The sequence below is a fragment of the Alternaria alternata genome, assembly GCF_001642055.1.
Source record: "Alternaria alternata strain SRC1lrK2f unplaced genomic scaffold CC77scaffold_9, whole genome shotgun sequence".
Lineage (NCBI taxonomy): Eukaryota > Fungi > Ascomycota > Dothideomycetes > Pleosporales > Pleosporaceae > Alternaria > Alternaria alternata.
The window spans coordinates 1,057,397-1,083,812 of record NW_017306198.1 but is presented as its reverse complement, the minus strand read 5'-3'; the positions used below and the strand labels follow the sequence as shown (position 1 = coordinate 1,083,812).

The 26,416-nt window shown below is 52.7% G+C and overlaps 11 protein-coding genes across 11 annotated transcripts; 6 read left to right on the top strand and 5 right to left on the bottom strand.

Moving 5' to 3' along the window:
• Nucleotides 1-511: 511 nt before the first annotated feature.
• CC77DRAFT_1030960 (hypothetical protein) lies at nucleotides 512-1,530 on the top strand (the record flags this gene model as incomplete). Its single annotated transcript, XM_018526624.1, has 2 exons — nucleotides 512-587; nucleotides 701-1,530. The coding sequence occupies 2 exons, from the start codon at nucleotides 512-514 to the stop codon at nucleotides 1,528-1,530; spliced, it is 906 nt and encodes a 301-aa protein (XP_018386795.1).
• Nucleotides 1,531-1,755: 225 nt separating this feature from the next.
• CC77DRAFT_871504 (ATP-NAD kinase) lies at nucleotides 1,756-3,563 on the bottom strand. The gene has a single exon (XM_018533493.1). It carries the CDS (start codon nucleotides 3,293-3,295, stop codon nucleotides 1,982-1,984), a length of 1,314 nt encoding a protein of 437 aa, XP_018386794.1. The 5' UTR covers nucleotides 3,296-3,563; the 3' UTR covers nucleotides 1,756-1,981.
• An 89-nt stretch (nucleotides 3,564-3,652) lies between these two features.
• Nucleotides 3,653-5,517, top strand: CC77DRAFT_1020166 (acyltransferase-domain-containing protein). Its single transcript, XM_018524989.1, has 4 exons — nucleotides 3,653-4,149; nucleotides 4,203-4,446; nucleotides 4,500-4,945; nucleotides 4,997-5,517. The coding sequence occupies exons 1-4, from the start codon at nucleotides 3,944-3,946 to the stop codon at nucleotides 5,400-5,402; spliced, it is 1,302 nt and encodes a 433-aa protein (XP_018386793.1). The 5' UTR covers nucleotides 3,653-3,943; the 3' UTR covers nucleotides 5,403-5,517.
• Nucleotides 5,449-7,899, bottom strand: CC77DRAFT_962307 (tRNA A64-2'-O-ribosylphosphate transferase). The gene is made up of 2 exons (XM_018535641.1): nucleotides 7,144-7,899; nucleotides 5,449-7,091 (listed from the first exon to the last, which is right to left on the bottom strand). Exons 1-2 carry the CDS (start codon nucleotides 7,687-7,689, stop codon nucleotides 5,529-5,531), a joined length of 2,109 nt encoding a protein of 702 aa, XP_018386792.1. The 5' UTR covers nucleotides 7,690-7,899; the 3' UTR covers nucleotides 5,449-5,528.
• Nucleotides 7,900-8,077: 178 nt separating this feature from the next.
• On the bottom strand, nucleotides 8,078-9,953 carry CC77DRAFT_934383 (amino acid transporter; the record flags this gene model as incomplete). Its single annotated transcript, XM_018534378.1, has 6 exons — nucleotides 8,078-8,749; nucleotides 8,814-9,304; nucleotides 9,360-9,540; nucleotides 9,605-9,620; nucleotides 9,670-9,740; nucleotides 9,795-9,953. The coding sequence occupies 6 exons, from the start codon at nucleotides 9,951-9,953 to the stop codon at nucleotides 8,078-8,080; spliced, it is 1,590 nt and encodes a 529-aa protein (XP_018386791.1).
• Nucleotides 9,954-10,095: 142 nt separating this feature from the next.
• On the top strand, nucleotides 10,096-11,160 carry CC77DRAFT_871664 (hypothetical protein). Its single transcript, XM_018533495.1, has 3 exons — nucleotides 10,096-10,375; nucleotides 10,479-10,798; nucleotides 10,935-11,160. The coding sequence occupies exons 1-3, from the start codon at nucleotides 10,211-10,213 to the stop codon at nucleotides 10,960-10,962; spliced, it is 513 nt and encodes a 170-aa protein (XP_018386790.1). The 5' UTR covers nucleotides 10,096-10,210; the 3' UTR covers nucleotides 10,963-11,160.
• Nucleotides 11,081-13,050, top strand: CC77DRAFT_871557 (hypothetical protein). The gene is made up of 3 exons (XM_018533494.1): nucleotides 11,081-11,522; nucleotides 11,596-12,086; nucleotides 12,137-13,050. The coding sequence occupies exons 1-3, from the start codon at nucleotides 11,358-11,360 to the stop codon at nucleotides 12,645-12,647; spliced, it is 1,167 nt and encodes a 388-aa protein (XP_018386789.1). The 5' UTR covers nucleotides 11,081-11,357; the 3' UTR covers nucleotides 12,648-13,050.
• Nucleotides 13,051-15,457: 2,407 nt separating this feature from the next.
• On the top strand, nucleotides 15,458-16,802 carry CC77DRAFT_934429 (cellobiohydrolase-like protein II precursor; the record flags this gene model as incomplete). The annotated part of the gene is made up of 4 exons (XM_018534383.1): nucleotides 15,458-15,726; nucleotides 15,778-15,950; nucleotides 16,000-16,227; nucleotides 16,285-16,802. The coding sequence occupies 4 exons, from the start codon at nucleotides 15,458-15,460 to the stop codon at nucleotides 16,800-16,802; spliced, it is 1,188 nt and encodes a 395-aa protein (XP_018386788.1).
• Nucleotides 16,803-17,046: 244 nt separating this feature from the next.
• Nucleotides 17,047-19,954, bottom strand: CC77DRAFT_869390 (hypothetical protein). Its single transcript, XM_018533490.1, has 2 exons — nucleotides 19,311-19,954; nucleotides 17,047-19,133 (listed from the first exon to the last, which is right to left on the bottom strand). Exons 1-2 carry the CDS (start codon nucleotides 19,698-19,700, stop codon nucleotides 17,538-17,540), a joined length of 1,986 nt encoding a protein of 661 aa, XP_018386787.1. The 5' UTR covers nucleotides 19,701-19,954; the 3' UTR covers nucleotides 17,047-17,537.
• A 380-nt stretch (nucleotides 19,955-20,334) lies between these two features.
• CC77DRAFT_1020155 (sodium/hydrogen exchanger) lies at nucleotides 20,335-23,159 on the top strand. The gene is made up of 5 exons (XM_018524988.1): nucleotides 20,335-20,712; nucleotides 20,773-20,802; nucleotides 20,860-21,009; nucleotides 21,248-21,904; nucleotides 21,954-23,159. The coding sequence occupies exons 1-5, from the start codon at nucleotides 20,670-20,672 to the stop codon at nucleotides 23,033-23,035; spliced, it is 1,962 nt and encodes a 653-aa protein (XP_018386786.1). The 5' UTR covers nucleotides 20,335-20,669; the 3' UTR covers nucleotides 23,036-23,159.
• A 149-nt stretch (nucleotides 23,160-23,308) lies between these two features.
• CC77DRAFT_869385 (WD40 repeat-like protein) lies at nucleotides 23,309-25,995 on the bottom strand. The gene is made up of 6 exons (XM_018533489.1): nucleotides 25,637-25,995; nucleotides 25,399-25,480; nucleotides 25,017-25,330; nucleotides 24,392-24,963; nucleotides 23,737-24,340; nucleotides 23,309-23,682 (listed from the first exon to the last, which is right to left on the bottom strand). Exons 1-6 carry the CDS (start codon nucleotides 25,770-25,772, stop codon nucleotides 23,582-23,584), a joined length of 1,809 nt encoding a protein of 602 aa, XP_018386785.1. The 5' UTR covers nucleotides 25,773-25,995; the 3' UTR covers nucleotides 23,309-23,581.
• Nucleotides 25,996-26,416: the final 421 nt, after the last annotated feature.

Here is a 26,416-nt window from a genome sequence, read left to right as displayed (position 1 = left end):
TGCGTGTGATGATCTGGGGCTGGCAACTGGCATAAGTACTGGCCATTCACTGGTGTCCGTGAAGGCTTCGTATAACCTCTTCAGCCCAGTGGGCATAGAATCAGGCTGAGACATATTTTGCTTTTCCACGATAAAACATTACTGGACACAACATTCTCAACCTTCCAAGGGCCAGTTTGTGTGAAACCCCCGTGCCGGTGCGAGTGTATATATATCGTGGGGCGAGAGGGTGCGCGATTCACAACATTGGTTGTGGAGTCCTATTGACCAATAGGGCTAACCCGTGACGTTGAGGAATGCAACTCCTTTGTTGCGCGCGTGGCTGCTTATGTTGTACCACCTCGTCACACTGAGCGTTTTCGTTGGATCCTTCCTCTTGAGTAACCCGCACCATTCATTTCCGAAAGTGACAGGGATAGTCTAAGATTCATTCTAGTTCTGGGCTGACTTTGAGACTGCATAGCCCCTCGTCGTGAGCGATCGTGCTTCAGCCTTATGACGGCTGGTGTAGATGCTGAACCCTATACATCGACTCACCTTGGACTCTTTACCACCAGCGTTCATTGAGCAACCTACACCTTCATTATGTTAGCACGGTTACATTTCAGGTTTCTTAGCTATCACTCACTCGTCGCCTTGTGTGTTATTTTCTTCATTTACCAGATCTGCACTCTCCGCTCTGTCCAAGATAATATTGCAGTCCACATCCAAGGAGCGACCGCAATACCAAAGTATGAAGGAATACCCAAACTGATATGGTATAAGCTAGGGCCGCGTGGCCTCTCAGAGGAAGCGCGAAATTGGACCGATAGTTGCATCAAGCCCAACCCCGAATACGAAGCGCGCTTCATGACCGACGAAAGCAGCGACGAGTATGTTCGCAAAACATTCGCGTCTCGGCCCGACATTGTCGACAACTTCCTAGCGCTACCAGTTCCTATATGGAAGGCGGATATCCTTCGTTACCTGTTACTCTGGGACCAGGGTGGCATTTGGTTCGATCTTGACGTTTCTTGTGAGGGCATACCCATCGACGATTGGATCCCAGCGGAGTACAAGGGAAACACGAGTCTTGTTGTGGGCTGGGAGTTCGACCATGGGTGGCCGGGTAATTACCTGCACCAGATGGAAATATGGGCCATCATGGCAAACCCCAGGTCACCACATCTGATGCAGTGCATCAACGACATCCTGCAGGAGCTAGCTGATAAGACAGCTGAACACGGTATAACAGTCGAGAATACCACGATGGATATCATGGGAGACACAGTCGAGTTTACAGGCCCGAGACGTCTAACGAGTGCGGTATACAAGAGCCTAGGTGGCATGACGAACCGCAATTTGGTGGGCAGTGATACGGAGGAGCTTCTGCAGCCTAAGCTTGTCGGAGACGTGCTGTTCATGCCAGGTCGCTCTTTCGCGCCGATGACAAACACCTATAGCCCGGAAGAGGAGGCGATACTATCTCCACAGTTAGTAACCCATCACTACGCTGGAACATGGAAGAACAGCCACGGTGGCGAAGATTAAACAGTCGCAGTCGCACCAATGCATGTATCGGGGCGCAAATCGATGAAGTGGTTGATTGTGTCAATTGCTAGGTTTAGTCGATTTCCATTGTGGCGGGCGAGTCTGGTTTATCTAGATCAACAAGGGCAATCACTGGTCGATGATAGCCCGAATATGTTGATACTGGGTCAGGCTCAGCGAGGAAGCACTCTGACCCTGGAGGGATTTGGGAGTCGCAGGCGACCTAGCACAAGCTAGTGTGAGTATAGCTGGTTTGTTACTTTCGAATACATGCGCCGCTATAAGCCTAGTTGTCCGTTGTTATGATTTCATGGTCCACACTCTTCGTTATAAGAGCGAAATGGAAAACATAGGGTGTTGGGTGGAGCAACCCATTTGTAAAGCCATAATGGTGGACTTGACTAAGGTCTGGGGCTCTTGCTTAGCCATGGTAATGAACAGTGAAGAGTGTCTAAGACTCCTGATCACCGAATGGGTAGTTGAACTTGAGGAGAGCGTTCAACCCACCAACCCAATGATCCTCAGCCATGTCTTCCTTGCCGCTCGTACCACGTACGATGCTGGGTACGCCACCTTCCCAACCTCGAGCGTCTCGCTTGACTACCTCCCCGCCTATTCGGACTTCCATACCCGTGCCCAGTTTCTCGGTGATTGTATTCCCGTCAATGCTGACCTCGACTTCGCGACCGCGGTTCTTCTTGCCTAAGCGCAACGTGATTGGTGTCTCAGCGGGGAGCACCAGTGGTCTAAAGGAAAGCGATCGAGGGCAGATGGGCGTAAGGCATATCGATGATACGAGAGGGTGCACAATGCTCCCTCCAGAAGATAGCGAATATGCTGTCGATCCGGTTGGCGAGCTGATGATCATACCGTCGGCGACGGCCTCGGTAAGGAAGCGATTGTTGATGTAGACGTCGATGATCTTCAAATGCGGGCTGGAGCCACGGTGGAGGGTAACCTCGTTTAGTGCGTACGTGTCGCCCTGGCCCTCGATGCCGCCTATCCTTTTCCCGTCGGGCCCGAAGACGCCGACCTTCAGTCGGTTACGCAGCAAGATGCGCGCTGTTCTGTTGCTGCCCATAGCCTTGCCGCGTATGTCGGCATAGCTTAGTGGCTTATCCAAAGGATCGTCTGGCGATGTTGGGGGAGTAGGAGGACTCGTTCCTAGCGAATCGGACAGGGTAGAGTACGTGTCCGGCGCACCGCTCATATACACCTCCCGGAATGCTCTCTTGTATTCCCTGAACTTGAACTCGCCCAAAAAGCCGATGGTGCCCATGGCGAAGCTCAAGACTGGAGGTACGTTATCGGCATGGCTGAACAAGCTACTGGCCCTCAGCAGCGTTCCGTCGCCTCCAAGCGTGCAGACCAAGTCGGTTTTATCCGAAAGATCGTGTGGTGCGCCCTGACTCTGGGTGTATGTGTATACGGGAAACGACAGCTGCTCGTGTAGCTCTTGGGCCGTCTCAGGGTCGAAGATGACGTTGATGGATGGGTAGGTGGAGCGTATGTGCGATGTGAATTCAATGACAGACTCGGTGATGTTTGGTGTGCGCTTCTTCTTGGTGACGAGGATGTTGCGCGGCGGCGAGGGCCATTGCAGGCTCAGCAGCGTGTTGGATGACTGTATGTATGACGGCTTGGTGCGCGAGGGAAGCTCGGACACATGCCTGATGTCAAGACGACGCGAAGTCGAAGAGAAACTACGCGCCTGCGCGGGCAAAGCCAGGAGGCGCCATGGCAAGATGCGATGCGGCACAAACATGGTTGGGGAGGCGGTGCAAGACTAGGGCCAAAATTCCAGGCGATGCTGTGCGCAAAGCTTGGAAGGGTGAGGGGACGCCATGTGAGGGGACGATGACGAGTTGAGCCGTGACAGGACGGCAGCGTCCATGTCTCTCGCGCGCCAAAGGGCTTGGAGTGAATGCTAACGGGCGGAGATAATGCTGGCCCAGCGACTAATCTCCATCGTCACATGGGCGAAACGTGGGCCCTGGTGCTGGGCCTCTGGTGCAGAGGGTGAGGGTTGCGAGTGAACGCGTCCGGATATGACTAGCGCCCGCACAGGCAGAGCTATCCCTGTACGGGGTGGGGTAACTCTGGCCGGTGTCATCATGCTGGGATGGAAAGCTGCGGATCGGCAACAGCAGGTTCCAGCGCCCGCCGACAAGACACGACACGATGCGCAGAGGCCGCGACCTTGACTGCCTCCTCGCACCCTTCACGCCACTCTTCCAGGCGCGTCCAGCCTAAGACGCCCAATGCGGACCACAGCACGCGCTCTCAGCACCCATCCCCCGCCGCATCCGACCACGCCGACCCAGGTGCACGCGCACTCGTGCCTTATCTGTCATATTCCCTAGCCAAGTGAAGTGCCTACACCCTTCCTACGCATGTCCACACCTCGAGCACCATGTCCACCAAGAGCATCCGGCAGCGCCAGCCGCCCGCATCAGTCCCTGTCATCGAGAAGCTGAAGGCGCAACGGACCAAGGCTCCCGCAGAGCCAACACTCCCCGACCCCACGCAGCACCCGGCCGGCGAAGTCAAACATGGAGTCTTCGCACAAGCCATGCGCATGTGTCTCTTCGCAGCGTACTTCAACGGCAGCATCATAGCGTTAGTATTGCCCACAGCTAATGCCCCCATAGGTTACTAACGCCCTGTCTCAGTATCGCCATTACGCAATACATCGGCCTCCCGCTGTATTTCTACAGCAAAGACCTATTCTACGCATGGATGGCCATGACAAAGCAGCACTTTAGCATGGTCGTCACCACCATGACGTACTGGTGGGCGCCCGTCACGATGCGCGTCAGTGGAGACGAGAGCGTGCGAGGACAAATGAGGAAGAACAAGGACGGAATGATGGAATGCGACTTTCCAGAGAGAATGGTCCTCATCTCGAACCACCAGGTACGCCTTCCCAAGCAACCGCTTATGGGACAACGAGAGCTGACACCCACTAGATCTACACTGACTGGGTCTACCTCTGGTGGATAGGATACAGCGCTTCCATGCATGGCCACCTCTATATCATCCTCAAGGAGTCGCTCAAATACATCCCCGTCCTCGGTTGGGGTATGATGCTATATGGCTTCATCTTCCTCTCACGCAAATGGTCGACGGACAAGGAACGCTTCCAGCATAGATTGAGGAAGCTGAGCACGAGTCACAGTGGTCCACTATCTGGCTCCAATGGTCTTGATCCAATGTGGCTGCTCATCTTCCCTGAAGGCACAAACCTCAGCAAAAACGGTCGCGCTTCGAGCAAGAAGTGGGCGGAGAAGAATCAAATTGAAGATCTGAGACATGCATTGCTGCCGCGAAGCACAGGCTTGTCTTTCTGCTTGCAGGAACTGCAAGGTTCTGTCGATTATTTGTACGACTGCACCATGGCGTACGAAGGCGTCCCGTAAGTCCGATTCGCATAGCGTGAAAAAAATCGATTGCTGACTCCCGACAGCGTCGGTCAGTATGGCCAGGACCTCTTCACTCTGTACAGTACCTACTTTGAAGGCCGGCCGCCAAAGTCCGTGAACATGTACTGGCGCCGCTTCGCCATCGCCGATATACCTCTTCATGACGAAAAGATCTTCAGCGACTGGCTCCTTGCCCGGTGGCGCGAGAAGGACGATCTACTTCAGTATTTCGTTGAGAACCAGCGGTTTCCAGCAGACGAAGGCGAAACACCCAGCGTGGATGGTGGAGCCCCGCTAAAAGGTGCTGGCTGGATCGAGACTGACGTCCGGCCGAAGCTTTGGTATGAGTGGATACAAATCTTCGTCCCGACTGCTGCATTGGCGCTGATCGTCAATGTTTTCATAAAGATTACAAACATCGTAATGAAGGTAACAAGGGTGAAGTCATGAAATCAATGGCTATCGTAGAGGGTCATGTTTTGCTGCATCGCAGTTTCTGGAGTGTGGACTTTTGTGTTATGTAGACCGGCTTGATACCCTATATTCATATCTTCTCTCTTCCTTTCGACTCCAATCTCAAACAAGAGTATATCGCGTAGTGCCCACGTAGTCCTTCTGGGGCCCTTTAACATCATAGCGTACCTCCCACCAAATGTCTTGTGCGCCCCCTGTAACAAGACCCTCGCCAAACCTCCAACTCGCCGTATACAGGTCCTTGGCACAGAGATGTGTTTCCTTATTCTTCGCCTTCATTTCACGCCCATCCGCCTCAAGGTCACCCATCTCTACAAATAACCCGCCAATTCCTTCACCACCCTTTCCAACACCATCTTCAATCTCCGCTCGTGGCATCTTTTCGTCGTTGAAGAAGCGGACTGCGATGTATTCTCCCCCAGTATCATCATCCTTAGGTTTGAGTTGATAAACGTATCTCCTCCGCGCAGTGAACTTCAGCCCCGTGTCGGTGATGAAATCACCTTCTTCGGCGTAAAGAAGCGTTGGTGGAGAATTATCCGGTAGGTTGCAGGGCGTGAATGTCGCTATGCCTGCCACGGTGCCAGAAGGATGTGTGGGTAATGAGGAGCGCAGCGTGCGTTGAAAATTCCATGATGTGTTTGCCGAGTTACGTAGGCTCTCGAAGATGTTTTTGGCTATTGAAGACAAGTTTTGTTGTGGCTTTTCGTTTCGAGATTCCTCTCCTGTTTGTAAATCTTCTGGTTCTTGTGGTAATTGCCTCGTTTCTCTGATTGGTATTGGTGTAGTAAAGCTACCATTACCTATGCCATTATTCTTGGTCTGCGAGTAGGCCTTTGGATCTTGGCTTTCTAGTAAAACGGCATTGACACTTTGGAGTGTAGTACGACTCGGGTTCAGCGCCGGGTTGCTTGTCGTTATCCAGCTCAGTCTTTGCTTGATAAAGACTTTTCCGATATCCTTTGCTTCTCTTGACTTGCTTGTATCTATCTTTCCGTCTTCATTGGTGTAAAGACATAATACGGCCAGAGCTGTACCAACAGAAAGATCTTTGCCTGTTGGACAGCATACAAGGATGTTTCCGGTCGTCGGTGTTTCAAATGATGAGAAAAATTGTAGAAGCTGAGGCAGCTGAGTACGCAGATCACGCGATCCTAGTTTGCCTACTTGACATTTGAGATGTAGATAGCGCTTGACTCCAGCTTCCTTGAGCCTTGAGGTGGCGAACGGCTCCGGTGTGCAGCTTACCACCACTTCGAAGCCCGCAAGGTTCATCTGGTCACTAGCTGAGATGTGCAGTTTCGATGTCGGCTTGATCAAACTTGCGACTGCACTGCTACCCCCCTCTTCTTTGAGTAGTCTTTCGATCAGGGCAGGCACGTCTTCCTCACTCGTTTTCATCAAAGCATCTTTATGCTTCCAGAACAGTGTCGGAGTCAGCCCGTGCGACCATGCTTCGTGGTCATCAGCGGCACCCTGGATGTACCCGCTCTCTGATGCCTCGGCACCGCGCACACGTCGTGAAGCTGTGCAGAGCACGATGGGATGAAAGTCCGGAAAAGAAGGGGCTGAGTCCGGAAGAGATGATAGTTGTGTCGCCCAGATCGGCCTCAGTGGTTTCTGTAGCTTACTGCGAAGTTCCGAGATGTTTGGCTTGCAGATTTCCTTCTCTCGCTATCAATTGGTATCCTCGAGAATGTCAAGACAATATACGCACCATAAATTGTCGCACGAACCCATCTATCTTCGTCTCTATCTGCGCATGCTCACTTTCGCTCACCGCTTGCGGCGGAGAAAACAATTTCACTTCTCCTTTTTCTTCTCTGCCAAAAATAGCCCTGTTGATGACACAGCACCATATGGGAATCGTTTTGCTCAACGCGTCTGGCATACTTTTCCCCCTTCTCGTACTATCTACAACCACCGCACCCCCATAGCTCTTTACGACATCTAACAACTGTAAGTTCAGTCTTCTCAGACTGAAGCTCCATTCACCCATATGGCCGTCCGTGCTTTTGAAATAGACAGATCCGGATTTCTGAGAGGGCGGAATATACCAACTGCCACACCGCTCATTCGCCACTAGAGGCAGATCATAGGCGGACCCGACAGATGTGATGAATTCACTGTCTGAGACGATGGAGGCGAGGCGGTTTTGCGTTGATAGTGTTGAGCGGCGTAGAGAAGAGAGGGTACTGGAGAGGTTTGGTGTGTTGGAGATATGCGGAAATATGATATCGGCCTCTTTCAAAGGCTGCGACATCTTAATTGTTGGATATATCAATTTTCCAAGCCAAAACTTGACAATGTTTGTGCCGGTACAAGTCAACTGGCTGCCCCCATCTAAATACCCCGCATCGTGATTTGTTTCGAAGAGAAAGAAGCCCTGGCAAAGCTGGGATGAGAGGGACTTGATAAGAAATGGGTAGCGAGGTCCTGGAATCAAGGAATTTCGTTCTAACTACCGTTCAGCAGTTGGGTTGGGAGGCAGATCTGCCCAGGAGAAGGAATCAGATGGCCAGGCGCTAATCTATAAGAGGTTAGTGCCAAAATCACTCGACGCGAAACTTGAAGGTTGCCCAGTGCGGTGTAGAATGCTAATTTATTCATCTATAAGCCTCGCATAATCGCTAGAACAACAAATCTGCCATCTAGTCCTGTTTAACGAGCGAGACGGGCGCGATGTAGCTGTTCCGTGCACTAACGAAATAATTGACTGTAGCGATTATCGCCATAGCGCCAAACATGAGCGACGCAAAGTTCATGTCAGTAGTAGAGGGGTTCGGGACGATGGGGAAGAAAGAGAAAATGAAGGACACTACCAGGAAAGCAAGAGCAAGGTCATTGACGATGCCTCCAAACTTGCCCAAGCTCCAGCGTCGAGGCAGCAATGGCTCACCGCAGAGACGCTTCAATCGGACACATCCAATCGATATGATGTAGGAGAAGATGAGGGCAGCGTTAGAGATAGAGACGATGGCGTTTAGAGCGACATCGGAACCGAAGTTGATGCATGCGAGCACGCACGAAAATCCCAGGCAAACAAGAAGTGCATTCACGGGAATGTCCCAGCCGGCTGGTACTCGCTCAATCCACGCAGAGAACGGAAGTCCTTTATCGCGCGCGAAGGCCCAGATCTGACGCGAAGAAGCCGCAGTGACAGATACTGCTGCAAAGAAGACAAGAACGACGAGCACTGCTCCCATGATTTCTGTGCCGGTAATGGAGCCTGTGGCGTTGTATACGGCTTGGAGAACAGGTTGTCCCGTTGGCGATTCTAGGACCGAGTCGAGAGCGCCGCCGCATATCACAAAAGTGATCATCTACAACAGCGGACATGACGTCAGTATATGCGCCGTATGCAGGATTATACTCATGTTTCCTTACCATGATGCATCCAAAGATGCCATTGAAGAAGACAGCCCACATCATCGCTTTAGGAAGTACTACGGAGGCATCTTTCAACTCCTCAGACATATGGGCACCCGCATCTGGACCAATGAAGCACCACAGTGGGGTTGAGAGGCCGACTAGTGCAGACACGCCCATCGAGCTCCACTCTCCTCCATTCGTCCATGTCGTGAAAACCTCCTCCGCAGGCGAACGCTCCGCCATGGTCCAAAAAAGGATCAGGAAGGCGAAGAAGGCGAACACATGCAAGACAAGAACGATACCTTCAGCGAGAGGCAGATGTTGTGCCAGGAAGATGTTGAATCCAACCATGAGTATCAACCAGAGCATCATCAGAAGCGTGACGTGCCATAGCTTTCCGATTTCCGCGTCTGGATACGCGAGGAGGACCATCCCAATGACAAGACTTGAAAGCATTTGCGCACATGCGGGGATGCCACTGACCCATCCAACGGCCGCAGACCATCCTGGACATACTGTTAGTGCATTGGGCACAGTCACGCAGCTCAGTCCGCAACGTACCCACGATGTAACTGAGCGACTTCTGGAACGATGGTGGTGCGAACTCGCTGACCCAATGATATTGGCCACCGGCAGTTGGAGCCATCGATGCCATCTCAGCGAGAGATGCGATCATCGCTAGGACGAAGATCCATGTAATAATCATCATCCAGATGACACCTGCTGTACCGCCATTGAACAGCTGCAGAGGTGAAGACATGTAGTCAGTACGTATCTCATCTGCATCTTGTACAATTACCACTTACTCCAAAATACGCAGATCTTGCCGAAAGTCAGCAGGGGAGTATTGTCACAACAGGAAAGAACTTACAACAGAGCACTTTCCCATGTTGACTGCAGGACCACCACAAACCCGATGATGGAAATCAGGCGAAAATTTCTCTGATTGTACAATCAGCAGAGCTACTACATACAGGTTTCGGTAAGTGAAAATACCCGCAGTTCCTGTTTCTTGCCCATCCTGTGCATGTCCGAGGCATCATGAGCTGTGCCTCCCAGCGCACTGGCATGCATCCTATCCGCTGCGCTGGAACCATTGCTTCCGATATCGTACTCTTCAGCATTCGCAATTTTCGCTTCCCCAAAAATTGCCATTGTGTGAAGCGCAGGACTGCAGACCATCGACAATCAGCGAAGGTAAGGGATATCCTAATAGGAGAAAGATGCTGGGCGGAAGAACCTGTCCCAGATGCTGTTTAAGCGGCCTAGATGCAAATTCTACTGGCAAAACTTTACATGATGGGTGCAAGCCGTGTGCTAGGACTGGGAATCAGCTGCCATTCTCGGGATGATCGCCGGTTCATGTGACAGGCCATTTGGAACGTGGAGGCTTTAGCGAATCAATCCAGGAAATGCAAGCGTTGTGTAACCGATGTCACCTAGGACGCGGCTTAAGTATACAGGGATCGCAACTCAGATGCAGTTTACGCAAGGGGCGCCAATGCTGTCTATCAAAGAGGTTACCCAATGCGCCAGGCCGGTTTGTGTGCATGGCAACGTGGGTGAAGCTTGCCCAGGTAGGGACGTCGTGTATCGAGAGTTGTAGGATCTCAGATGCTTCCTGCAACTCGCGCATTCTAGTACTGATACAACAAACGTAAGCTGATTGGACGACGACAGCGTTGTAGATCGAACAAGTGGGTGGTGGATGGTGTGGGGGGCCCGTCCCGTGGCTACAGTACTAGGCAGAAACGCGCCTCGGTGTCAACCCACCGCATTTCCCCTGTTTGCACAGCAACACCACACTTCCCCGAGCCGCGTACGAATCCTTCGCGCCTTCTACGACTCCTCACACCTCTTACAGTTTCATTGATGACATGTCACTTTTGCTGCAGATCCGCGCTAGTAAAAGTTAAGCGTGCGCAAATTATGCTCCGTCATTTCGTCAAGGGAGTCCGGGTGCAGTCAAGCACTCCGCGTAGGGTGACTGCCAATACGTCGTGAGGCTCGCCAGTCGAATTATAGCAGCCTCTATATTATCACGTGTTGGGTTCAATGTACTGCAGTTCAGCACTGCGTCGAGAAACGATAGGCTCTGGCACGTCACGATATAGTGGTATATTAACATGGTTATAGACAGCCTATAGCGGACCCTATGGCATGATACACCATGTACTCCCATCTTAGCGCGTGCAACTGGCAACATGATCAATGCACTGTCTTCCGACCCAGTGGCGCCGAAGGATCAAAGGACTGACGCAGGACAGGGTCTGGCCTCGGCCACTGGTTAAACACGGAAGAACTCACGATTGGAGAGCGGAGGCAAGGTCCACGCACCTATCAAGGGGTGGCGCGACGCGAAGTCTACTGAAAAAAAGTGCTCGGTGGGCCTGCGGTTGCGTGCGAAACGAAGTCGTCGCTGGGATATAATACTAACACGGGGTTGTGATCAGCACCGCAGCTTCGGAGACGACGCCACAACCAGCCCTGTGTGCTTACGCCCCGATGTGACAACGTAAGAACTGAGCGTTGTTCGGCATACTTTGGTCCGACAACAACATGGCAGACTATGAGGTCGCGAACGTGCGGAATCCAGGACATGCAGCTACTTTGAAGTTCACCATCGGTCTCTGTTTATGCTATACACTATGTGTAGCATGTCTGCGCGGGTTTATTCGATGGGGAGCCTATGGTATTGATGATCTCTTCGTGCTACTATCGGGGGTACGTATGTGTCTCCATTGTCAGATGTGACTAGAGAGCATCGAACACCTTATTCTAACAACTTTCAAAATAGATATTCGCGCTTAGTTTCTTCGGCATCGTCTTTGCGTCCATATCTGCGGGACTTGGTCACTCGATAAATGACCTAGATCTCAATTCTGCTACTATCGAAAAACTCAATGACTACACGATAGCTAGCAACGTCCTTTGGATCATCTCGCTATGCGTCTCAAAGGCCGCGATCGTCGCCATGCTCTTACGTACGACACAAACTACATTTCACAGAAGATCTCAGTACTCTGCTGGTGCTCTGGTAATTGCTCAGTGTTTAACGTCCATCCTGCTTCTGACTGTAAAGTGCTCAGCTCAGTACGAACTGGCATGGAGCATAACCGCCGCGAACCCCGAGTGTCCCCAGGCGGAGAGAAGATGGTATGCCCTAACGGCTCTGGACGTCATGACGGAGGCTCTTCTACTATTTCTCCCCATTCAACTGGTATGGAACTTGCAGATGACTTTCCGAACAAAATTCATCGTTGTATCAGCATTTTGGCTGCGATTACCGTACGTTTTGATGTCTGATGGTGCTGTAATATCCGCTAACTATCCTATAGAACCCTCTTGTTCTCTGCTCTTCGCCAGAGGGAGATACTCAGACTTGCTGCTTCGTCCGACATCCCGCTTGCAGCTGCGATGGTGGTCATCTGGCAGGCCATAGAACTCTCATTCTCCCTCGCTGCAGCTACAATCGCTGCGCTCAAGCGATTCACGGAATCTCTCAGCACCGGGTTCGGTCATGGTGAGCTCATGCGCGTACACGGGTCGTCTCAAGGATACAAGTTGTCAGCCCGAAGTGCTACATCGAGAAACACGAGGGAATCACGGAACAAGCTACCTCGCTCGAATGCGCACGACATCTCTATCGATACAGTCTCGTCCCAGGAAGAATCCAGTCTTGAACAACATGTGACGCGAATGAAGCTTAGGCCTGAAGCACTTCAGAACACAGCTGTAGTCTCATCGCCTTCGAAAAACTTAGCCCTTCCCAGTAGGAAAAGAAATATGTCAGGATCAGAGAACAACATTATTCGTCAAGAAGTACAGTACTCTGTTCATTACGACTAGGGAACCGCGTGGCATTAGCGATAGTTGGCAAAGCACCCACGCACGTGTTCAGAGTGCCTGGCCATCGAGAAGGAGCACTTCCGAAGCGCCTTTTTCCAGTTAACACAGCTTCTTTCTCGTGGCGCTGAGAAGGTTTTCGACAACCCATGCTTCCACAACTCTAGGTGCTTGTTGCATCTTAGCTGGTTGCCCAGCTCGTTCCTCACTAGGCTAGATTCCGACTCACGGTCCAGCCTTTGCTATTTTTTCTTGGGCTGTGCACCATTCAAGGACTTTGTTAGCCCTCCTTCACACTACAACCCGCCAAGCATCCATCTGCCTACAACCTTGATCACCTTTTTCTCTGCTGCTGCCGAAGCAGCATGTAATATACTGGAGGATAGTTTGCGAGATGTGCCCTAGCCTGTGGGGTGTATCGTGTGGAAAAGTCCAATTCACGGCTCTCGTCTGATGTTCCAGATCACAAGGGATGGTTGTGATCCGTCTTCACTAATCAGACGTTTGACCAGCATTGGAGCGATACTTGGGGGAGGCTATTGCTACCGGAAGTAGACAACCAGAGCGTACGACAACATTCCTCTGGCTATAAAGTCCGTGCTATGGTATTGGTCTGTCTTTGTCAAGACGGGTGACAGTAAGACGGACGAAAGAGAGCTACAGATGGGTTTTAGGTAAGAGCAGATAATATACATAACTAATACTGTTGTGCTACCCGTAACTGGTGCCGTTCACCGACATCCAGGTCTCGGTCCTTCTGAGAGCACGTGATCGATCACAAACTCTGGTAACATCAATATAGAACGGATATGGATATATGGTTGATGCCCAGACGCAGAGCCACAGGGGTCTTCAAAGGTCATTTCAAGATTTTGTTGGATTGCAGCAGGACTGTTAGGGTCGATAAGGGAAGCCACCGTAGAAGTCTCCTCTGGGCTACTTACGATACACATGTTTTTCAGAGACTCTCCATCATCTCAAGGTTTTCAGACGTCCACACAAGCTCAGAAATTCTCCTCAAGCGCGAGGCTTGCGAGGCAATGGCGCAGAGCTTCATATTGGCACTACGACGAAATTGGAATAGGCACGCTTTTAGCGTATCTTAACTCTAATTATCCGACCACTCCGGCATCCACGAATATAAACCACCTCACTTTCCTCAACCACTCACATTTTACCCTTCGAGTGCTACTGCTACCGCCCTGCAGCATTTCCAAATCTTTCGCTGCCTTCGATGTTTCGGATGTTCTTTTTTCACACACGCCCGTCCATGGTAGTGGAAGTGATGTACCGAGAAGCGTGCCGTCGAGTTCGAACATAGACTGCAGTGATACGATGCCTTCCCACGACTTCTCAGCTGACCGAATTTGAATACTTCACCATACCGCGGGTAGCGCTAGGTGTCATGCGCGGTCCTCTCATGGGATTGTGTGCTGGCATTCATCCAGTGCGACAAGAGATCGGGGAAAATACGTGGTGCTGTTGACACGAAAAGCCTCTTACACAGCGGTACAATGCGCCTTCGTGCGGCTCTCCATATTGCGGCATCCTACCGTATTCTCATCTATTCTAACCAGGCAGCCGCTCGTGTCCGGAAGCTCTCTCGGTCCCCGCTTTCTAGAATCTTACCATAGGCGCTCATCCTGTATCACACGACTTTTGTTCAGGCATATTGAATCGGTAACGAGACTTGGCTATAATGCTGACCAGGTCCCTCGTTCGCCCCAACATTTGATTCGGAGTGTATCAGGATAAATGCAAGATTAAGGAGCCTCCAAGTTTGACCCTCATCAATCTCGACTGTCATGTGTTCATTCTAATCATTCGAGAAGGTCTTCTGCCACAGTTTTCCGGGTCGCCTTCGCGTACCTGCTTGTATTATACCATAGGCCTCTGATGTCTAATCAACAGCTGATGCAACTATATTGGACGCGCTGATTCGCGTCCTTTTCACTCCAATCGTGTCAGTCACAGCTGTAGTAATGAGGAACTCCGCCCGTACCAATCGCACGATGCAGTCAATATACCTCTTGAGGGATCAAATAGCTCGCAGATGCATTGTTCGGTCCGATATCATCTCCCTCTGAGTTCTCACCTGTGGAAACTGCAACACCTGAGAAGCGGCCATAGGATATGATCACAATTCATAAACAGATGACATGTTCGCGAGCTCTAACCGCCAATTATGATCACCCGTAGCAGGACCGGAAGTCAAGCGCGAAGATCGCGGGGTAAGAGACCCGATGAATGGCCACCCCCGCGACCCTATGGTGTGTCATGTAAACGTTCATCTATTTACCCTGTGGATTTGACCCAAGCAACCGGAAACGTAACAAAGGCGATGACAGGCAACGAGTAAAGAATGTTCTCGTTGAAGACGCCGGATTAAGTACCGAAGGAGTCGCTCAAGATACAACCTCAGTGATGGCGTATTGCGAGATGACAATGCCTTATCAGCGCAAAGCCAGCTTCATGAAAGTTTCTAATACATAGATCGAAGCCGTTCGAGGATGTTCGCTCTCGCCTCCCACTTGACTAATATCACTTGACTGGAAGTTTACTATAGTACCATGCTACTGCTGATAATCCTTCATCTAAGCCTCATATCTCAAGCGCCGATCGCACAGACCCAAGCCAAAGACTAACCTCCGCGTTCCACGGGCCTACTTCCTGATGAACAGGTATTCCAGTGCTGAGTTGGCACGCTACTAGCAGCATACCACCCAAGGGCGATATAAGAAGCTCTCGATATCCCCCAAGACTTCCAGCATCGACACATCCAGGTACCCAAGCAATCACTTCAAGACGTCAACATGAAGGGTCTCTTTTCTTTCGCTGTGGCTTCGGTCATCACCGGCGCTTTTGCGCTTCCTTCTCCTACTGAGAATGGTCCTATCACTGCTCGTCAGGCTGCAGCATGTGCCACTCCCGTCACCCTGTCCGGAAACCCCTTTGCATCCCGTTCGATCTACGCCAACAAGTTCTACTCCTCCGAGGTTGTATCTGCGGCTGCTCAGATGACTGACACTGCCTTGGCATCTGCTGCTCTGAAGGTCGCTGATGTTGGAACTTTCCTATGGATGTGAGTTTGTCAGCTCTTTCTTTGCATGATATCAAACTAACGAATGTTTAGTGACACCCGTGACAAGATCTCCGTAGTTGAGGACGGCATCAAAGACGTTCCTTGCGGCGAGATTGCTGCGCTCGTCATCTACGATCTGCCCGGTCGTGATTGCGCAGCCAAGGCCTCCAACGGTGAACTTGCCGTAGGCGAGATCGACATCTACAAGACGGAGTACATTGACCGTAAGTCTCTCTGTTCCACCGAACGCGACTCGTACTGATGACATGTTAGCCATCGTTGCCATCTTCAAGAAGTACCCCAACACTGCCATCGCTCTCGTCATCGAGCCAGATTCCCTGCCCAACCTGGTCACCAACTCCAACCTCCAGACCTGCAAGGACTCTGCCTCTGGCTACCGTGAGGGCGTCGCATATGCCTTGAAGCAACTCAACATGCCAAACATCGCCATGTATATCGATGCTGGTCACGGAGGCTGGCTCGGCTGGAACGACAACCTGAGTAAGCATGCTCCCATCACCTCCCAATGGCCAACTCATTACTAACAACGTTCCACAGAGCCCGGAGCCAAGGAACTCGCCACCGTCTACAAGAACGCCGGTAGCCCCAAGTCCGTCCGCGGTGTCGCCACCAACGTCGCCGGCTGGAACGCCTGGGACCTTTCCCCAGGAGAGTTCTCCAAGGCCACCGACGCCCAATGGAACAAAGCACAGAACGAGAAGAAGTACATCGAGCTCTTCTCCCCTGAGCTCAAATCCGCAGGCATGCCAGGTCAAGCCATCGTCGACACAGGCCGCAACGGTGTTACCGGTCTGCGCGAGGAGTGGGGCAATTGGTGCAACGTCAACGGTGCTGGATTTGGTGTTCGTCCCACAAGCAACACGGGATCCAGCCTTGTCGATTCGTTCGTGTGGGTCAAGCCTGGTGGCGAAAGTGACGGTACTAGTGACAGCTCAGCGACTAGGTACGATTCTTTCTGCGGCAAGTCAGACAGCTTCAAGCCGAGTCCCGAGGCGGGTCAGTGGAACCAGGCATACTTTGAGATGCTCGTCAAGAACGCTAAACCGGCTTTGTAAAATCGTGGCTTTTCTAAGATCTCATTGACAGAACCCATGGCATAAAGGAGGAAAGAGTTGATGCCTATCGAGGGTAAGCCATGTTGTATATAGATCGATCATTCAGTGGAAGGAAAACTCGCAAAGCAAAACTATCATTTGAGAACTTCGCTTCAACTGTCTATATATTAGCATAGTCCCAAAAAACTAAATCGAACTCCTGTTTGATCAGCACCGTCCTTTTTATCTTTGAATGTCAGTCTGTGAAGCAAAAACAAGCCGGTCTAACATTCTGTTATAGTCAGGTCTTGGTAGCGTGGTGTCAGAGTTAACGTGATATCATTCCACCGCTCTCTAAATATGCCAGTGTTTACCTAGCAAGATGAGGTTTACCTAAAGGAGTGCGCCAAGTTGATTTTTCCCTTTGCCAACCCATATGTACGTCCCAAAACTCCGCGTGTGCGCTCACGAAACAAAGCTATGCTCGCTCGCTCGCTCAGATGCCAAAAAAAACGCCTTGGTTTCGCCTCAAGATGCATCACAATCCAAGCCGGTCCTGTATAACGCTAGAGTCAAGCCGCGAGGCTCTTCATGTAGTGTAGCGTGTGCTGTCCGTTCATGTTAATTGATCTCGATTCTAACATCAATGCCATCGTCTTGTGAACTCAATGTTCCTTCGGTTGACGAGTTCTGTCGGCTTAGCGACAGCTCCAGATCCTGTCTTAGGCGTGAAACAGACTGATCGTCGGAGTCGTCCTAAGACATCCGCCTCCTCCTGAAAGGTTCTTCCTCCTCCTCTTCCTCCTTTTCTTCGTTGACCTGCAATGTCAACCATGCAGCAACTAGGGCACAGACACCACCAAAGCGCAGCACCCATGCCACACTTGTATCGCCTGCTGTCCCTCTGGGCTTTTGTAGAAGCTTGAACATAATGGCGCTCACAAGTGTGGCGATGACCTGCGGTGCTGCGATGGCGACGTTGTGAATTCCCAGAACGACACCGGCAGAATCGGCGCCTGAACCGTCATCCTCGCCCTCGGCGATGAGCTGTGATTCGCGGTCACGAGGCTTGATGATACCACGGCGGATGGCATCTCTCTTGGAGATCTCGGAAGAAATGATGGCAAACGGCGCCCAGTTGGTGACACACCAAGGAATGCCAATAGCACCGACAAGGACAGTCGCTCCCCACGTGCTACGAACGAAGAAGGTAAGGGCCATAAGTACAGTGAAGAGGATGTGCGATATGAACCAAGATCGACGAAGGGTAAGCGACTTAACCTGCAACATCTCCATGGACCTAGATATTTTGTCCATGATTGTGTTCGAGTCCCTCTTGGGGGCGGGCCCCAGGGCAAAGTAGCCGGAGCCACCCATAGAGTGTGGTGTCGTCGGTGTCATAGGCGTTGCCGGTGTTATCGGACGGTCGGGTTCTGGGGCTTGGAATGTTGGGGGAATGACGAATGGCAGGAAGACGGAGGCGAAGAATGTGGTGATGGCAAAAATCAGCAGGGCTCTGGTGCCAATTCTCGTACCATTCTCCAGAATCTCATCAATTTTAGCGTCCGGTAGATGGGGGTTCTCCTCAAAGTAGGGATCGGCATAAATCTCGCCGACGTAGGTGGTAATGTAGAAGAGGAACGGGAACCATCCAATCCAAGCGAAGAATTGAACGGCGCAGACCTTCTTGATCTGGGGAGGCAGTTTCTTGACTGAGCGCGCGAGACCCTTGAAGAAAGCGATGACACCTTCCTTCTGCTCAGCTGGTGCAGTGTCGAATTGAGGATCGCGTTCCGAGCAGGTTGAGCAACTGATGCCGACCGTGAGGATCATGACAAAGGAGGCGATAGCGCACAGGACCTTGAACTGTGTGCCACCGAGCCAGGGAAGGTAGTCTGGTAGGTTGATATAACCTGCCAGGTAGCCCAAAATATTGCCAATACCAGCGGAGCGCATGAGCCATGCATTGGCAGACTCTTGTTGATGAGTGGGTGCTACATCGACGATGTATGCTCGTACACCGGCTTGGATGACGTTGATAGCGAAATCCAGCACGTATACGAACAAGACGGCGAACAGCATGATGCATGTCTTGACACCATTTGACTCTGGGTCAGCACCGAAGAGGCCTAGAAAGCCACCGATGATTTCCCTTGCCCAAGCGAGGACCATGAGAGACACGATGGTTGCAGCGGCACCGCCGATGATGAAAGGCCTCCGCTTTCCCCAGCGCAGACGGCAGTTGTCACTCTTGAGACCGACATAGGGTTGCACGAGCACACCGGAGAGCGGGCCGGCAATCCACACGAGGGCAAGCATCGACTTGCTCAAACCGAGTGAGAGTAGGTACGGCTGTATACATGGTTAGCATATTTCGCACATGAAAACAAGCTGCGGTGGTCCGACGGATCATGCATGCATGGCTCACACAACCTCAGTGACAGTACGCCCAAGGGTCCTCATGGGCCGGATCTACATGCAGGGTCCATGTCGTCCTCGAGAAGATTCGCTTCCAGAAAAAGCACTTACGGATCCATTGGAGGTCTCTACAGACCATCCTATTTGCAGGCCCAGGCCACCAAAGGTGAGCAAGAACAGGAACCAACTGCTCTTGGTCTCCTCGACCTGTTGTTCGCCCAACCAGTCGTCGTCGTCGTCATCAGGCGACAAGGCCTCCTTAAGGAGCGGATCGACTTCGGAAGACATTCTCTGGGGGATAATGGTGGGCGAGTTCTCGTGGATGAATTCTACGTGGGTGTGGCCCTCAGTGTCTGGCCGTCCGCCCATGAGCGAGTCGCGGCCAAAAGAAACGAGCTTGGGTCGTGGCCGCGGGCGAGTTGAAGTGTCGAGTTTAGAGGGAGGAGAGGAAAGAGGTGACGACGAGGGCGAGTCCCCGCCGTCAGGCCGTGAAGACGACATGCTGGCACAGGTGGCAGTCGCGACGGGCGTGGTGCTTGCTGTGGGCTGCGGGTGCGACGTGGTTCAGCCCTGGTGGCTTACGGGCTCGCTGTAAGGGCCGGCGAGACTGTGATTGGCAGGAGCAACGGTGGGTAACTGTGAGATGCAGAGGTGGAGAGATGTGGTGAGAGGCAGGGCTACCAACAAAAGTCAAGTGGCGCGGCGGGACTTAATCCATGCTCTTTGACCGTGAAAGAGCCGCTAGTGGAACGGCTGGTGCTTGGGGCGGCGATCGATCTCGAATCTCGACCAGAGTTCACAATCGGGGGGGTGCTACTACTTCAAAGGCAGGATGGAGGGGGCGAGACGACGGCAGGTATAACAACGGCCGGGGAGTCACGATTTAGCAAGAGGCGGTGTAGGTCATGCGTCTGCCAGCCGTCCTCGGAGAGGCTTGGTGAAGGGTCTAGCAGGTCTTGCAGGTGATTCTAGGTAGATGTCATGCAGGCGTCTTAGCCAGTGTGCGTGCGATGACGTCGTCGCATCAGCGGTTCAGGACCCTTGTCCATGGCGCTAGACCGCAAGCTGATTGGCGCTCGCTGGAACGCCATGCCGAGACATGGAGACAGCTGGACGGGGTGGAAAGGCAGCGACGCGTCTATCAGGAGCTCCGACAAGTGAATACCGTTGGCACGTCGTCGCCAGCCTCGCATCGCATCGCATCGCATCGCACCGCCCTGCCGTCGCTGCATCCCACGCTGCCAGTCCGTCGCCGTGACCGGAGCACCCCGACCGACGACTCGTTGCGCAACGTTGCCTCAGGTTGCTCCGTCCCATCCAGGCAGCCCAGGTGGCATCCCAGCATCCTATCCTCCACCACCACCAAACAGCCACCCGTACCCTCGACAGACACGCAGCTCGCCCCGCGCACACGTCCAGCGACACCGCACACAATCCCGCTGTTGATGACAGCCCGGCCTTGAGTCCACCATGGCGTCAGTAATGGGGTGGTGGGCAGTCGGCCAGCTACTCAGTATGCGCTCTCGAAGCTTCCAGAAATGCCCCCCGTCCACGTACTGACTGTTGGTCGCAGAGCGCGATGCATCCGACGCAGACCCGGACGGTCAGTTCCCCGCTCCACCACACACTCGGCGATCCCATCTCTAATGCGCCCCAACAGACGAGCCAGAGGCGGGCCAGAAGGAGATATTCACATCATGGGCCCTGTCCATTCTGATCATCCTCCTCATAATAGCCCTCTTCACCAGCTACATCCTACACACGCGCAAGATCCAGGCGGTCCATGAGACGGTCCTCTCCATTTTTGCCGGTACGTTATTTTGTGCCCACACCACCCTCGACGCCTGCTTGGGCCTTTCCGCAAGCTTGGCATCCGTTGAGACAAGCTCGGCGTAGTGCGCATGGGCAAGGCCACAAAATCCGATCACTTGCAGCCTGAAGCCCATCACCCGACTAATTGTGGGGTAATCTGCACATATCCACCCTGCCATGTCGCCTAGTCCATCTCGTAATGTGATCGCGCTATGATCCTCGCTAACGCCCTTCAGGAATGGTCGTTGGCCTGCTGCTGCGCCTGACAGCAGTCAGTTCCGTGCGAGATGTCGTCAGTTTCGACTATCAGATGTTCTTCAACTTACTGCTGCCTCCCATTATCCTCTCAGCTGGCTACGAACTGCATCAAGGGAATTTTTTCCGACACATTGGAACTATCCTCACCTTTGCCTTCGCTGGCTCCTTCATCTCCGCCGTAGTCCTCGGCGTCATTCTGTTCCTGTGGACTAGAATACCTCTCGATGGCTTCAAAATCAACTTTGTTGAGGCCATGTCCGTTGGCGCCACGCTTTCGGCCACCGACCCCGTAACCATTCTCGCCATCTTCGACACTTACAAGGTAGAACCAAAGCTATATACTCTGATCTTCGGCGAGTCTATTCTCAACGATGCCATCGCCATCGTCGTCTTTGAGACAGCCCAGAAATACAAAGACGGCGCCGAACACCTCGGCATCGGTAGCCTCTTTGAAGCCATAGGTATCTTTATGGGCGTCTTCTTCGGAAGTCTGTTTATTGGTGTCATGGTCGGCATTGGCGTATCTCTGATGCTCAAATTCACCTATGTTAGGCGATTCCCCAAGACTGAGAGTTGTCTCATCATCCTTACCGCGTACTTGACTTACTTTCTGTCCAACGCCATCCACATGTCTGGTCAGTATTACCCTCCAGTCAGTACGGCCATCAGCTAACCATTCTACAGGCATCGTTTCTCTTCTGTTTTGTGGAATCTGCTTGAAGCATTATGCCTACCACAATATGTCAAGACGAACACAATTAACCACCAAGTTCGTCTTTCAGGTTACCTCGCAGATCTCGGAGAACTTCATCTTCATTTATCTGGGCTTGTCTCTGTTCACTGACGACAAGCTGGACTACAAGCCACTTTTTATTCTCATCACCGTCTTTGGCATTTGCGCCGCTCGTTGGTGTGCAGTATTTCCACTTTCAAGGCTTATCAACTCCGTCACAAGATATCGCCAGCGCCGTCGTGGTGACGAGCTCGTAGAGGAGATTCCTTATTCCCACCAGGTTATGATCTATTGGGCAGGTCTACGTGGTGCTGTAGGTGTTGCACTTGCCGCAGGGCTCACAGGTAACAACGGCGATACTCTGCGAGCCACAGTTCTCGTTGTAGTCGTCTTGACTGTTATCATCTTTGGAGGCACCACTGCGCGTATGCTAGAAATCCTGGGCATCCGCACTGGTGTAGTTGAAGAGATTGACAGTGATGACGAGTTCGATATCGAGGTCGTTAATGGCGGCACTTACACACGCAAACAGGGCCAAGCTTATGGAAACACTCCACGCCTGAACCAAAATGGCTTTTCACTCAATAATGTCAACGGGCCAGACGCTACCTACTCAAGTGGATCAGCTAGTCGGAGCAGCCCACCAACACGACCTAACGGCGCTATGCGACGTAATTCGAGCCATCCACGTGCCAAAGACGGCGCAGACCAAAACCTACTCAGCCCCGCTGATAGTGGTTCGGCTGACGAGGATGACATCGATCTTGACCTTCCACCTAGCGCACGACGCTCGCCCAACCGCGGTCCGTCACCATTACTGAGCGACCCATCTCCATACCCGACGTCAGGCATAAGGCCGGTCGGTGCTGCAGAGGGCTCGAGTAGGGTCGCAACTGCCACAGGCGCAGTGAAGCAGCTGTTCAACGAGATCAGTCACGATCCCGCGAACGCTTTCAAGCAGATTGACGACGGCTTCCTCAAGCCGCATCTGCTGCTCGACCAAGGCAAAGGCCCAGGTCCGAGTAATGTTTGATTGTACTAGTAGACGGATGGGAAAGAAGCATTCATGGCGTTTGACTCGTCTTTGGAAATACTGGCTAGCGACTTTGTTCGCCTGGTGCATAGCGTAGTATGGCATGAGTCATGATGAAAAGCGGTCACCGCTATTTCATCTCTCAGACTCGTATATTCCATTACATGTAGACTGCAAATTCAATCCGATGCGTATTTCAATCTGACAGGGCGGGCACTCCAAAGATGTAAAGCTGAAATTGGAATCACATAGTACAACATTTTACACTCAAGCAGCAGTATCGAATCATGACACCAACGGCATTCACTATAGTAAAGGAAATTGGGAATCAAAGTAATACCTAATAGAGGCCTGATTTCATCAAACCAACACGAAAGAATAAGAAAACAACGCAATTGTCCTCGTGCTCCTTTGCCTGTTTTCCCCAACCGCCCAGTCGTCTCCCTATGGGCTATCAATGGACTCTATCTTGCACAGAAGTTGCTCGTCCTCAGAATCTTCCCATGACCCTGACGTATCGTGACTGACTTCAGAACCATGACTGGCCTAAGGTCCGGGATATCTGTCGAATCTCCAGATACGCGCACGCATGTCACCACTGCCGGTAGCGAAAACGCCTCCTGTGGGGCTAGGGGCTACAGAGATGACTGAAGGAACTTTGTTAGCGACTTGTGCAAGCCTTGAAGCTATCTCAAACGTACCTGAGTTCTTGTGTCCTTGCAACATGAGTTGCGCGACACCAGTGTGAGGGTCCCAGAACTGGACACCACGGTCTTTGGAACCACTCAGTACCCAGTCACCATGTGGGGTAAGCGCAACACTGAGCACAAAGTCCTTGTGACCCTCAAAAGTGCGGATGCACTTGCCGCTCGGCTGGTGCCCGCCTGGGACAAAGCGGTTGTTGGTTGACAACTCCCACATCTTGATTGTCTTGTCCAGACTGCCACTGACAAGACGGTTTCCGGAAGGAGCGAAAGCCACACTATAGACACTGTCCTTGTGGCCGTGCTCGCCTTCGAGGCGTACAACAAGCTGTCCAGTCTGAATGTCCCAGACGCGAACGCTCTTGTCGAGCGATCCGGCTGCAACGTAGAGGTTGTCTGGAGAGATCGCCACAGTGGTGACACCGTCCTCAATGGAGAAGTTGGAGACTTGCATGTTGGACTCAAGATCCCAAAGACGGACACTCCTATCACCACTACCAGATGCAATGATCTTGCCGTTCCTGGCAAAGTCCAGCGAGTAGATGTCCTGCTCGTGTCCAGTGAATTGGTGCTTAATGGTGCGGCTAGCGATGTCCCAAACCTAGCTAGGCGTTAGCTGTTTTCGAATTTGTTACGTGTCGAGATGACTTACCCTGATGACCTTGTCCTCAGCACCGGTTGCGAGGTATTGCCCGTTAGGACTGAAGCAAACACTCCTGATGTACAAATCGCCATCCTCGGGAAGGCTTCCGTCCTGAAGATGCGCGACAGGGTTACCAGTCTCGACATCGAAAATCTGGGCCGAGCGGTTGCAACCAGTCGCAACCCACCTACCATCCAAACTGAAGCGTACACAGCAAACCACGCTCTGATGTGGCAAGTTATGGATCAAGTCGACATCAAGCACGCGCCTGGAGCGAGGGTTGAAGACAGCAAACCAATCGCTGCCCTCCTTCTTCAGGTTCTCTGGCAACTGCTCGATATCTAGGTCAGCCAAGACGTTGCTCTGGCTGAGAGGAATGTGGTTGGGCGCCATCAAAGCATTCGGCTGCTGATGATGGTTGGGGGGAGGAGTTGGTCGCGGGACTTGAGGCGATCCGGGATACGGAGCAGGGTTGTTCTGCTGAGGAGTCGCGGGGTTGGGAGGACCGTTGGGAGGACCGCGAGCAGGACCTGGACGCTTAGCACCAGGGGAGGCAGTGGGCTGTGGAGGCTGACCATAACCTGCGACGTATTAGCCAAGACGAAGTTGATTGTAGGGACTTATTGAAACTCACCATTTACAGATGGACCCTGCTGGTAGCCGCCAAAGTGCTGTGGTGGGCCAGGAGCAGGGTTGAGTCCGGGCGGGCCTTGGGGACCTCCCAGTTGCGGCGGCATGCCATGGCCCTGGGGCGGCTCCTGTGGGGGAGGTGCCAGTCCCGGGCCACCTTGGGCAGCACTGCCTGCCATTATGCCGCCGAACAGGTTACTAGGTCCATGGCCAATCTGAGGTGGCTGAGGCTGCGAGGGGCCGTGGTGCTGCGAGCTCTGACTGGGGCCGCCGCGAGCTTCAAGTTCGCGCTCGAGCTGGGCGATGCGCTCCTCGTATCTACAGTGCAAGTCAGCATCCAAGGTACTGCAGCAGTGTTCCTGAGCGGTGAGTAAAGATGGGCTCACTTTGCTTTCATCTGGTTGTGTGATTGTTCGAGCGAGTAGACCTTGCCGCGGATCAACTCAATCTCCTGAATGTGGCGGGAAACTGGGAGAAGCAGTCAGCAGCTGTTCATGGGAAGATATCGAGCTTTTCGCAATAAGATGCAATCAAGGACATGCGCAGAAAGTTTGCTCCGGAGATGGTTCCGCGTCGAAATGCGGCTGCCTCAATGCGCGGCTGAATAGCATGGAGGAGACTCACTTTGGCCTTCGGCATCGATGCTACGCTGCGACTCGGTTTCAAACTCGGTCTTGATGTTGTCGAGCAGCTGATTGAGGCGTTGGGCTGGCTCGTTGCCTTGGGGGCCTCCCATGACACGAGGAGGGTAGTGGTTCATGCTGGCAGTTGACGCGCGCCCGTGGAGGATGATGCGAGGATGAGCTGTCGATGTGCTTCGCGTCGTGCGCTATTCAGACGCGAACAGCAGGGCGCGGTATGCGACGGGGTCGTGTGGATGCCTGGTGGTCGCAAGGCTGTTGTCGCACAGCTAAGACGAGCTATCTAAACTGGTGCACGTTGACGGGGCCGGCCCTTTGGTGGGCGCGACGGGTATCGGATGGATGGATGGTGAATGAAGCCAGATAGGGATGCAGACGAGTGCAGTTGGTGTGGTGGCTGTGAGATCGCTGAGGTTTGAGCGCAAGATGGGTGGGTCTGTGGTTGGTGCTTTTGCTTGGCTTGCACGGAGGAAGCAGCGTTTCAAATCCGGCAGGCGGGAAACATCAGCATCTGGAGTTTGCGCCGAGCTGGTCTTCAGCCACGACAACATCTCGCACCACTGGCGCTATTGGGACATGCGCCCGTGGTACTCTCCCTCCCCGCATCCGCACCCTCTCGTCCCAAGGCCTCGCCTGCATCTCCTCTCCCATTCGTGTCGGGCGCTCCGCTCCACCCCATCATGACGGACCCTTGCTGGCACTAACGCTGCCGTTCCCGCCACGCTAGAGGGCATTTGGCCAAGTTGCATATCACACGTGTTTG